Source organism: Theobroma umbraticum, unplaced genomic scaffold (genome assembly GCF_002168275.2).
Source record: "Theobroma umbraticum cultivar Fairchild unplaced genomic scaffold, ASM216827v3 scaffold_146.0, whole genome shotgun sequence".
Lineage (NCBI taxonomy): Eukaryota > Viridiplantae > Streptophyta > Magnoliopsida > Malvales > Malvaceae > Theobroma > Theobroma umbraticum.
In genome coordinates, this window is record NW_018397265.1 from 4,302,044 (window position 1) to 4,314,841 (window position 12,798).

A 12,798-nucleotide genomic window follows, 5' to 3' on the forward strand; every position below is an offset into this window, starting at 1 on the left:
AGTATACAAGAGAGAAAAACAGTTTTTTTCTCTAACATTTTAGCAAAGGTAAATCAAAGAGAAAAGTGTCGTGAACACTCTGTTAGGAATATGTTAGCTCAATAATAATAAGGAAGATATCCAAAAAGGGGTGAATTGGATTTCCAAAAAAAATTCTTTCTAACAAATTGAAACTTTGAAGCTTGATGACAATTTTCCAAATATGTTTTCTATTTTGAACAAACCAAAGAAATGAACAAACTAATTGAAAACACCTTTTCAATACTTTTTAAGGTGAAATGAAAATGCTCAAGTATAAAGATGATGAGTTCGTGAGTTGTAATTATATTTCTAAAATATTTTCATGATAAAAGCACAAGCTCAAAGAGAAGGGAGAAGGGAGATTCTCAAATCTTGCTCTCACTTTAAAACATGTCAAAAAACTAATTTGGAAAACAAATGAGCAAGCAAGTTGAAAACAAATTCTCAAAAACTCTTCAAAATGAATTTCATAAATCAAATGTGTAAAGCAAAATGAAGAATATATTGAGGAATAAAACAAGGTAAGGGTAGATTTTCAAAACTCTTCAATCCAAGGTAAAAAGCATAAATATTTCAAAGCAAGTCAAAAATGATTTAAAGATTAAGTTGAAGAACAAGCAAGTCCAAAACCAAATGTTCAAATCTCTCCACAGCCAAGTAAAATGCACAAGTAAGGCAATGAAGTGTAAAGAGAAAAATGCATAAGTTCAAGAGTAAAGAGAATAGAGAAAACACACAAATCATTTCTAAAGGTCCGTCCCTTTCCATAGATGCCTATATCTTCTCCCTTAGCTCACCAAGGAGTTTGTAATCTACTATGAAAAGTACTTTTTCAAGGCCTATACTTTTTTGTGTCCCTAAGGGAGTGATCAAATCATACCTTCAATACATTATATTATAAATCATACAAAATTTAATAAAAGTGACCTTGGGAAGAAAGTCGGTTCTTAGTTTCAATTTCACTACATTCTTATATTCATGTTTACTTTATATTTGTTTCAATTGTTGATATGGCATGATTAAACCCCTTTCCCAACAATTAAATAGTATTTTTCATAGTGAATTTAAAACTCTTTAGCATGATAAGGAAAAGTATGTAGGCAAATGAGAAAATCAAACCTCTATAAATATACTTGTGTCTTTACTTTTATAATTGTTTTGATTTACTCCACTTTATTATAAGAAAACCATTTTTGTAAATTACTTGAAGATTTCACTTACACTTTTCACTTCTTAGTTTGTATTCTTAGTTAAGCTTTCTCGTACCATTTTAACTTATTTCTTGTTGAAAGGATTTCTTGAAAATGGTTCTTGCTTATGTTTTCACTGGTTTGTATTCAAAGTCATCTTAATCATTTCAAAAGTGATTTTAGCTTATATTGGATTGTCTAGACTTGCTTATAATTGGCATATTCATCAAAGTTTTCCTTGGATTTTATTTTATAAGCCTTGCAAGCTTGTTTCTAGTCTAGGATCAATTATAGAGTCATTATAGTTCACTAGTGGGTTGTTCAAATAGCTTTAAAGAGGTTTTGTCAAAAGGAATCACGAGCATAGTTGACTAGGGATCTTTCATAGTTGACTACAGCGCTCTGTTTTAAGTTTGAAATATTTGTTAAAGGCTAGCTCACCCCTTCTAAGAGATTCTAGTTACTTATTCATTGAGCTAATATTTCTAACAGTATCGATACTTGTGAAGAAAGTATCGATACTTGTTCAACAAAATGCTTTGGGAAGGCATTTTGGACAAAAGGTATCGATACCTTTACCTAAGGTATCATACTATGAAAGCAGAAAGCATTATGCTTGAAAGGTATCAATACTTTGGGTACAGTTATTGATACTTAGCTGCAAAATTGATGATTTCCACTTTATTTGAAAGGTTTTGAGCTCCATTATGTTTGGATTACCTCTCCTGATACTTGAGAGGTTTTGTTGGACTCTGTGGTGTCCTAGGGTATGGAAAGTGTGGTTGATTGAGCATTGGTTGAGGATTGTGCGTATTTATTTAAAATGGTAGTTGCAAATACTCTTCATTTTAGTTTATTGCTCCTCCCTATTTCTGATCACTAAGATTTTATATTTCACCACACATAAAATCTACCTTGTTTCAAATCAGTAGATGATTGATTGGCATCGTTGGAAAGTCATCCTTCCATCCCTTTTCTGGAAAGTGGTTGTTGATGCTCCCATTTGGTTAAAGTGTTCCACTCTATGTAAATCCACTGGTCAAGTTTTTCGCTATCAAATGTTTATACTTGATATTGTATTTGGTATTAGCCAATGTATGGCTTGAGATTTTGGTGATGTTATAACTACAAATTTATATTGTTGGTTAAGTACAATTAAGTTGGATTACTTTGAATCTTAAATGTTATCTATGAGATATTTTGATATATTATAATATGTGTATACATGTACATGATGAGATACGTCTTTCATATTTTGATTAAGTGATACGACGAATGGATTGTTTGGAAGCTTACTTGGGTCTAATGGACTATATTTGTGTGGATTGTTGCGTTAGTCATGTCCCCAAGAATGGGATGTGACACCAAGTGAGAAAAATTACAAAAGTCACCAATGATAATGATATGGACTCCAAAGCTAGTGATGATGCATAGTTCAAATTTAAAAGGTATAATATTGAAATTCGTGGGGAATAGAATAAATCATAATTGGAGAAATAATTGAATTTAAATGAGCTTGATGCAACCAATCGATGGTAATGACTTTGATGTTCTTATTTGTTGGAAACTTAATAGTTAAAGGTATTCTATCTTTGCTTTACTAGCTCATAATGTATTGGTGATCCCCACATCCACGGTTGCTTCGAAATCAACTTTTAGCACCAATGGTCATGTGCTTGATACATATAGAAGTTCTTTACTAAGCTTGCACAAGCCCTTATTTGTGCTCAAGATTGACTATGTGGATCTTCCCACTTGAATGATACGGAGAACGATCTGGTAGAGCTTGAGAAAATTGATCTTGGTGAGTATGTTATTTATACTATCATTTTGTTTTTCTTGATTCAATTGTCATTGCTTTATTTCTTCTAGCTTCTTGTTTAAGGCTTATTTTATGTTATTTGTGTTTATGTATTTTAGATTTGTCAAAAATTGCATTGAATCATGTAACTAATCAGTAAGAAAGGGGTGTATTGATTTTAAGGTCATGTTAGATGATATGAATATTTTAGCTTGTTTTAACTTAAATTTTATACTAATTTGATTTTAATTTTCTCAACATTTTAGAAGAATATGTAGAAAGCCATGGGAGAAGGTCCATCTTTGAAGACTATTGTTGATTTGTTGGTTGTTAGATCTTTGAAGACTATTGTTAGTTGTTGGAATTTTAAATTTGTTGTTGGAATTTCTTGAAATGTTGGAATTTTAAGATTATTGTTGTTGGAATTTCTTGATCATTGAAACGGTAGATTGAATTTTAAATTGGTTGAATTTGTTTTAAAATGTTGTTGAATTTGCTTAAAATATTGTTAAATGTTGTTGAATTTGTTCAAAATGCTGTTGAATTTCTTGAATATGTTAAAAGTTATATTTAAGGGCATGCAAATTCAAATCAAATTGAAGAATCGAAACGAATCGAAGTGAGTTTGATTTTCTCGATTCAGTTAGTTCGATATTTGATTATTTGGATTAATTAAGTTCAATTAGAATGGTTTAATGGTTTGATCTTTGATTTGGAATTTCTCAACCGAAGTAATTGAACTAACCAAAGTGAGTAATACTTATATAGTGAGGAGTAATTTGGGGTTTTCCTTGCTTAAGGAATTAAAGTATATATTTTTCATATGCAAAGTCTAAAATCAAAATATATAATATTAACTCCATATGTTCTATTGACAATGCCTTAATTACAAGAAACAGTTATAGTAAGAGCGAACACTATGTGTATACATTTACTTGAAGATATGTAAGATTTTAGTTCAAAAAACAAAACAAAATTCTTCATTCCTTCATTCTTTATTATTCAATTTAAAAACAAAATAAAAGAAAATCTCACGATGGGATCTAGTAAAAAAAGTCACATCCTCATATTTTTTCCTTCCATCTTCATTAACCAAACCAAATTAACCGAAATAGTTTGATGTTCTATTTTTTGGTTACTACAACTACTTGAGCTCGATTTCAATTTTTTTAAAAGAAAATTTTGATTTTGAGATTTTTAGAACCGGTTTTTCAAAACTAATTGTTTGCACACCCCCATTTATATATCCATGTGTTAAATTAAAATTTGGTAAGATGTTAGTCAAAAAGGTTGTTAAAGTTCGAATTTTAAAAACTGATTGAACTCACCGAAATAGTTCGATATTTGATTTTTTCAATTAATGATACTAGTTCGGTCTGATCCAATTTTTTCTAAAACGAAAATTAAATATTTTTATTTTTAAATTTTTAACACCCAACTTATCAAAATAACCACCATTTGCATAACCCTACTCCCGTCGAGATTCTCAAAAAAAAAAAATCTAACAACACTGCTTGAATCTTTTGCTACCTTGCAATTTTGCGTGCCCCAAATCCCAAATGGATCAAGAGAGTTCAAGAAGAATTCTTGGACTGATTTTATTTTGGAAACCCCAAACTACCACAACCAGACTTAAAAAATTGGATTGGAAAGTTGAAAAGGGTTGGCTTAGACTGTTAAAGAAGAAAGGAAATTCAGGTGAAGAACAAGAAAAAATTTAGAAGAAATAATTTGATTTTTCATGTATGAGTTAATTTGATTTGTGGGATAGAAATAATGACGAAACACAAGTGAATCAAGAGAAAAATAAATAAATAAACACTTGGATTCTCAAATCGCAGAGGGAGCCACTCCCGTAAGTAGAGAGAGAAGAAAGACCCCACCAAATCAATTCTCTGCACGACTTTAATTCCAAAGATTCTTCACTTTCTTCAGCTTTCCCAAGCCACTGAAATATTGTCTAAGCACCTATACCATTAATTTCAAAGTCATTTTTTGGTTTTTTTTATTTGTTTAATTTTTTTGTATCAATAATATTTTTATTTTATTATTTATGATTTCTTTACATAATGTGAATTTATGTCATATACTTGTTTTTTTTTATTTTTTTAAATTATATATAGAAGAAAATCAATTTGAAGTTAGATAGAAAAATTAGAAAATCCCTACTAGCTAGAGGAGTGGTGATATATTTGAAAAGTTATTATGAAAATTAGACTAATTAAGTGTATAAAATTTCTATTAGGGTTAAGAATAGTGATGTAGAGAAATGTACTTTGCTTATGATTTGATAAAAGCTTATAATTTTGAAAATTTGTTATTTATATTGGTATGTTGCTTGCACATATATACACACATTATATACTTTTATTTTGGTAAATAAAATAAAATTTTATGTATGAAAAAAAGACCCAAAATAAAATGTAATCTTAGTTTGACATCTCAAAACTAAAATACCCAAAGCCATTATTGATTAGTTAGATAAATTTAATAAAAACATATAATAAAATTCACATACAGTGAGACTTAAACTTGATATGAAATTAATATTTTATTTTATTTTATTATTAAAACTTTTTTTTTAACTTTTAAAATCAAATGGGACTTTTGAAATTATAAGAAGTGATAATAATGGCTGAAATTATAAGATTGAAAAATGTAACTTGCCCTATTTTTTTTTTCTCTTATAGCCAACTAAATTGCACTTTATTTACAAGTAAAAGAAAATGTAACTTGGCCTTGAATATTGGTAGAAGCTTTAGGCTTTAGGCTTTAGGCTTTAGACTGTAGTAGAGGCGGATGCTCATGTTCCCCACCCCCAACCATAATTGGCTTTGCGAAACCGAAATTTGGGTAAATTACTTTTAAGGCCATCGACCATAATTCTTTGACCAACATCGCTTCCCAAATAATGCAATGTCGGAATGCTCCATCTCCACTCTTTCTATTTATCGCCTATTTGCTTTTACCTTAGTTTTTAGTCACATATATTCTCAACAATTAATTCAAAATTATCAATGGAAAAGTTGAGAGCACATTAATTTGCTTAATGGGTGCTATTTCTATTTAATTTCATTTATTTCCTTTTTCCCAAAAAATCCTTATTTATTTATTAGTTTACCATTCTTGAGCAGAAGTGAGGTAAAAGGGCAGAACCAAACCCTGTACTGAGCAAAATCCAATGTATTATAATACAACAAGTTTCATTTTTTCAAAAGATGGGAACCACAGCCAAATGCAGGAGTGACGTACTTATTTATTTATTTTTTGTACAGCTCAAATTAAATAAGTTTTAATAATAAAAAATGAAACTAATTATATAAGATAAAAGTTATAATATTTTGTTAAAAAATATCAATTTATGTAATTAATCTTTAAATTTTATCTAGAATTAATTCCTGTACAATAATTTATAAGTCCTTGCACCTTTTAAGATTAATAAAATCATGTTCATCATAAACAATATTAAAATTTTGTATTATTTATGTTGAGACAATACTTAACAGTATTATCATAATATTGAATTTAATAACGTGATATTTAAAAAAATAAAATAATTATGATACACAATTAAATGTTGATCTTGAGTTTTAATTTTGGATCTTAAATACCATATTATCATATTCAATATTATGTCATTACACTCAAATATCATGTTAGTATAGATAAAGAAAAAATTTTAATATCGTTATTTGATTGAATTAAAATTATCAATTTTAAAGAGTACAAAAACTTGCACATAAATAGTTGACTTTTTAATTAATATGTGGTTTTTTTATTTAAAAAGTATGAATTTGATTTTTTTTAAAAAAATTAAAACTTAATTTTAGCAAATTATTCCATCAAGAAAATCCATTACTTTTTCTTGGAATTTCTGATGGGGAGGGGTTGAACATGATAAACAGACGCTGCTACATTTCCAAATTAAGAAAGGGCAGCAAAAATAAAACTCCCCATACGATACAATAAAATATACTGAAAAGGAAAAAACCATACCCACTAACTCAGCCGCATTGAAAAAAGCTTTTATTTATTTATTTATTTATTTATTTATCCGTAGCCTAAATAAATAAATAAAATATTATTTAGCATTTAGAAAATAAAAAGACAAGAGAAAATATCAAAGGCCCAGAAAAAAAAGAAACAAAAAGCAGAAAGGAAACCTGGTTGACCCAGCCAGCAGCTAGGGTTTGCCTCTGTGTACAGTCTCTCTCCCTTTGTATTCCTTTTCCTTGCCATCACTACTCACCCACTCTTCACCAATCCACACAGAAAAAATGCTCTCTCATTAACACTTCCTCTTCTCCTTTCTTTTCTTTTCTTTTCTTTTCTTCTCTCTGGAGTCTGTACCCTCAATGCCTCCAGGTTAAACAAGAGAACAAAACAGGGGTACAATCCACCCACATTATCCGCATTATCATATCCTTATCTTCCTTGTCTTGAGCAAAACACAAACAACGGAAACCAACGAGAAAATGCAAACCCAATTTTTTGTCATTGCCATTCTTTTCTTTGTCCTAGTCCAGGTAACCAAACCGGATCTTGCCACCGACAGAGCAGCGCTTTTGGCGCTTCGTTCCTCGGTCGGAGGCCGAACCCTGTTCTGGAACATCTCCAACCAGAGTCCATGCTTGTGGGCTGGGGTCAGGTGCGAGCAGAACCGCGTCACAGGGCTTAGGCTACCTGGTGTAGCACTCTCTGGCCAACTCCCACTCGGCATTTTCGGGAACTTGACTGAGCTGCGCACCCTCAGTCTCCGTCTCAACTCCTTAACCGGACAACTCCCTTCGGATCTTGCTCTCTGTGAAAATCTCCGAAACCTTTACCTGCAAGGGAACCGTTTTTCAGGTGAGATCCCGGAGTTCCTGTTTGGCCTTCATGATTTAGTGAGGCTAAATCTTGGCGGTAATAATTTTTCTGGGGAAATCTCTGTTGGGTTCAACAATTTGACAAGGTTAAGAACTTTGCTTCTTGATACCAACAGTCTTTCTGGGTCGGTACCTGATTTGAGTTCTTTGCAAAGTCTTAATCAGTTTAATGTGTCAAATAATTTGTTGAACGGGTCTATACCAAAGGAGTTACAGAAATATGGGTCCAGTGCTTTTCTGGGAAATTTGCTTTGTGGACAGCCACTTGACAAGGCTTGCCCTGCTACTGCTGCTCCTGGCAATGCAACTGAGCCTGCCAATCCAACGGATGAGAATCAACAAGAGAAAAAGAAGAAAAGCAAGTTGTCTGGGGGTGCAATTGCAGGTATTGTGATTGGATCTGTGCTGGGATTTCTATTGATTCTTATGATTTTGATGATTTTATGTAGAAAGAAGAGGAGCAAGAAAACGAGGTCAATTGACATTGCTTCGATTAAAAATCAAGAGTTGGAGATTCCTGGGGAGAAATCAGGTGGGGAAATGGAGAATGCTGGATATGGAAATGGGTTTTCGGTGGCGGCAGCAGCAGCAGCAGCCATGGTGGGTGGTGGTGGAGTGAAAGGAGGTGAAACCAATGGGACCGGAGCTAAGAAGTTGGTTTTCTTTGGGAATTCGGGGAGAGTGTTCGATTTGGAGGATTTGTTGAGAGCTTCTGCTGAGGTTTTAGGTAAAGGAACGTTTGGAACAGCGTATAAAGCAGTGTTGGAAGGAGGAAATGCGGTGGCCGTTAAGAGGCTCAAGGATGTGACTATTTCTGAGAGGGAATTCAAGGATAGGATTGAAGGGGTTGGAGCTATGGATCATCAAAATTTGGTCCCTCTCCGAGCTTACTATTTTAGCAGGGATGAGAAGCTTCTTGTCTATGATTACATGCCCATGGGAAGCTTATCTGCACTTTTGCATGGTGAGCAATTTTTTTGTTTAATTCAGAGCAACCCTTTTTGGACCATTTATTGCTTTTCTTTTTGCAGATTTTATGTTGGTGAATGGTTGTTATCATTTCCATTCGATGATTACTGAGTCTTTTTTGTGTTTCTAATTTTTTTTTTATTCTCTTATTTGTTATTGTTTAGCTCTTAGACTCAAATCCCCTTTTTGAAGATAATCATGAACTGCACTGCACTATAGTTCTTTTATCATTTAAACACAGATTAAATAGGTTGCTTATATGAGTGGAATTTAAAGTATATCTTCATTGCTTCTTTGGAACCTGCTCAATTTCATATGGTATTCATTCTTCTTATGTCAATAATTTTGCATCGATCTTGTCGTTCTGCCATTTACCTCTCTCTTTTTTCAGCAGAATTCATTTTTTGATCAAGTGTTTGTGATCATTTTTCAGCTATTTCTGGAGATTCCATCATAGTCTCTGGAGTGATAGTGCTGTATGTAGGCTTAATTTTTCTTTCATTATTCTTACTTTTTTAACTTGTGGGATTTAGGGAACAAAGGAGCAGGAAGGACTCCACTGAACTGGGACATTAGATCTGGAATTGCTCTTGGAGCTGCCCGTGGAATTGAATACCTGCACTCTCAAGGCCCTAACGTGTCTCATGGAAACATAAAATCGTCAAATATCCTCCTCACAAAGGCCTATGGTGCTCGAGTTTCTGATTTTGGGCTAGCGCACCTGGTAGGGCCTTCCTCCACTCCCAATAGAGTGGCTGGATACCGGGCACCAGAGGTGACTGACCCCCGCAAAGTATCGCAAAAGGCTGATGTTTACAGCTTTGGTGTGTTGCTTTTGGAGCTATTAACTGGGAAAGCCCCCACGCATTCGGTCTTGAATGAGGAAGGAATAGACCTCCCAAGATGGGTACAGTCTGTTGTTCGGGAGGAATGGACTTCTGAGGTTTTTGATCTTGAGCTCCTCAGGTATCAGAATGTGGAGGAAGAGATGGTTCAACTCTTGCAACTTGCAGTAGATTGCGCTGCTCAATACCCTGATAGACGCCCCTCCATGTCTCAAGTGACAATGCGAATTGAGGAACTACGTCGTTCCAGTTTGCCAGAACAACTGGATGCACAGCCTGATAAGGTCAATGATGCAGCTGACTCTCGATGAGTTAGCTCAGGCCGACCACCGTACCATAGACTCCGACTGCTACATGGGTTATCCCTCGCCCTGCTTTATTGTGTCCATAATTAGCATGTTAAGTTTGGTGGTGGTCTTGTTGTGTGCTTGACCTCCGTCTAATGTTCCTTTATTAGGTGCCAACTGGCTTTTCATCTTTTTCATTTCCCCCCCTAATTCCCATTGTACCAGTTCTTTTCTTTTCCATTTTCATTTATACTTTGAGGTGGATACCTTTCCATATGTTCTTGTTGGGTGGATTGGGTGGATCTTGGTGGTTGTAATTATTACTTTTGCTTTTACTTTTTCTCAGCTTTTTCGCTTTTGATCTGTGTAGACCTGGCTGTTTTTGGTTGCTTTAAAAGGTCGGTTGTGATGTCTCTGGTGAACACGAGATTTGCCATTGTTAACAAGAAATTACCAAGGGAACACAGATGGGTAAGTAAAGAATGATGAGAGAATAAAGAAGTGTTGATTCTTATGGGTGGCAATGTTATGAGAGGTTGTTGAGAGGTGAGAAAGGAGTATGTGACAGTGATGATGATGGAAGCTTTATGTGGACCAAACTGCAAGAAAAGCAAGCTCTCATTCTCAAATGGTGGTCCTAATTGTCTGTCCTATCACCCATTTTGATGCCTAAAAACTTTGTTGGCATCCAAAGCCTTAATGAAGGGTGGGAGTCATAGAAGAAGTAGCCGAGAGTTATCCACACTACATTACCCTAACCATTCTTCCCAACATGGGATCCCTTATCTTGTTCATTGTCTTTCATCCAAAGGGGTTTTGAATTAAGATGAATACGAAATGGCCTTTTGATGGAATAATACAAAAATTGGGCAGTCCTACTACACCACGGACCAATAATTGTTATCTACCAACGGATGGGACTCTTTTCATGTCCCTTGTTCCTACTAGAATTTCTCTACTATGACAGAATGCAATGTCTTACAAATATTTTATTAATTTTTTTATTTTTCATTCAAATCCGTACCCGAATGTTTTAGATGCTATCCCTTAAATGTTCATACGCATTAAATATATTTAAAATAATTCTATTATTAAGAAAAATTAAATTTAAAATCATATTCAGAACAATTAATGGATTTTATCAAGTATTGCATTAATTATAGAAATTTTACAAACGAAAAACAATATATAAAGTTAAAATTTAATAGTAAAAATCATTGTTTATAATTGAGTTTGGATAATTAGCATCTTAATATCATTACTTAAATCTTACTAGAAATTGTGACACGTGGTAGTTTTACTATCCGAATTATATCCAAACTCAATTATAAAGTATTCTAATCTTGCTTAATCGGATTGAGTAATGTAGAGTACTCAATTATAAGATATGGATTGACATCCTTAAGAATAACGAGAAAAGAAAAAAGCATCGGGGATAAATAGTGTTGTTTTAGTAGCTTAGGTTGTAGCCACAGCACCAAAGGTATTGAAAGCCAAAGTATTTTATCTTGCATTTTAGTTAATGCTATATTCAATTTTTGGTAAGTGAATTGAATCAATCTTACTTTGCACAAACTTATATGTATGTCTCCTACAAATAAAATACCAAAATGTTACATTTAGTCCCTTTATTATTATCATCATCTGTGTCAACTTTCAAAAATTGTTAATATCAGTTTAATTATTAATATATATTGACATAATATTAACTATGTTAATTGATATTTGACGTGACGTTTATCACCTTGGTGGATGTGGAGTTGGAATCGATTAAAAATAAATTTTAATTTTTTTTAAATTTAAAATTTAAAAATATTATAAAATAGAATAATTTATATTTTTATTTAAAATAAAAATATATTTTTATGAATTCAAAAAATAAATATAGAATAATGTTTTTATTTTTTAAAAGTAAAATCTAAAATAACAGAATAATTTTTTAATTTTAAAAATTGTGAAAGATTAAGAAAATTATTTATTTTAAAAAATTCTAAAAAATTTAAAGAAAACCAAAAAAATAATGTTTACGCTTGAAATTTTAAAAACAGAAATAATTTTAAATTTTAAAAAATAAAAACATTTTTTTATTCTTAGAAATTTTAAAAATTAAAAAATAAGTTTAAATTGTTTAAAAATTCTGAAAAAGAAAAGAAAAGAAATAGTTTTTTATTTTTATTAAATTATGAAAATAAAAAAGGTATATTTTTGGAAAAATAAAAGTATTCTTTTTTATTTTCAGGATTTTTTAAAATTTAAAAACTATTTCTTCTTTTTGAATTTTTCATAATTTTAAAAAAATATAAAAAATTATTTATTTACTTTCAGATATTTCCATAAAAAGTTAGTTTTATTTTTTTTGAATTTTTAATAAAATAAAAAAATGATTTCCATTTCTTATTTTTAGGGATTTAATAACAATAACAATATATTTTTAATTTTTCAAAAATATTAACAAATAAAAATAAAAAAAATAATTTTTAATCAACATCATATCAACACAACTAATATTACACCATAATCATTTCAGCATAAGTCAACATAATCAACATACGATCAAAATAAACAAATACTACATCAGCATATTTAACAAAAACTCTAACAATATTAACGATTGAATCAAGATTAATAATTTTTTAATACAAATAATAATAGAGAGATTTTAAGTCCAAAATGCTAATAAAGTTTGAGGACTAAATTGAAAATTCAGCTTATTAATTATGTTAATTTCCATCAATGAGTTGAGCAATTTGCAACATAAATTTGCATGATAGAGGGTATGAGTCTTTTGGCTAATTTATAAGGCTGGGCTGGACCATC

At 31.6% G+C, this 12,798-nt stretch overlaps 1 protein-coding gene across 1 annotated transcript; it reads left to right on the forward strand.

The window, feature by feature from the left end:
* Window positions 1–7,152: 7,152 nt before the first annotated feature.
* RLK902 (receptor-like kinase 902) lies at window positions 7,153–10,350 on the forward strand. Its single transcript, XM_021436494.2, has 2 exons — window positions 7,153–8,844; window positions 9,383–10,350. The coding sequence occupies exons 1-2, from the start codon at window positions 7,488–7,490 to the stop codon at window positions 10,003–10,005; spliced, it is 1,980 nt and encodes a 659-aa protein (XP_021292169.1). The 5' UTR covers window positions 7,153–7,487; the 3' UTR covers window positions 10,006–10,350.
* Window positions 10,351–12,798: the final 2,448 nt, after the last annotated feature.

Excerpts from the sequence above, each read along its gene's own strand:
- RLK902 (XM_021436494.2), top strand. The coding sequence starts at position 7,488 with ATGCAAACCCAATTTTTTGTCATTGCCATTCTTTTCTTTGTCCTAGTC. Across the intron at positions 8,845-9,382 it reads CTTATCTGCACTTTTGCATG|GGAACAAAGGAGCAGGAAGG; the intron begins GTGAGCAATTTT and ends TGTGGGATTTAG.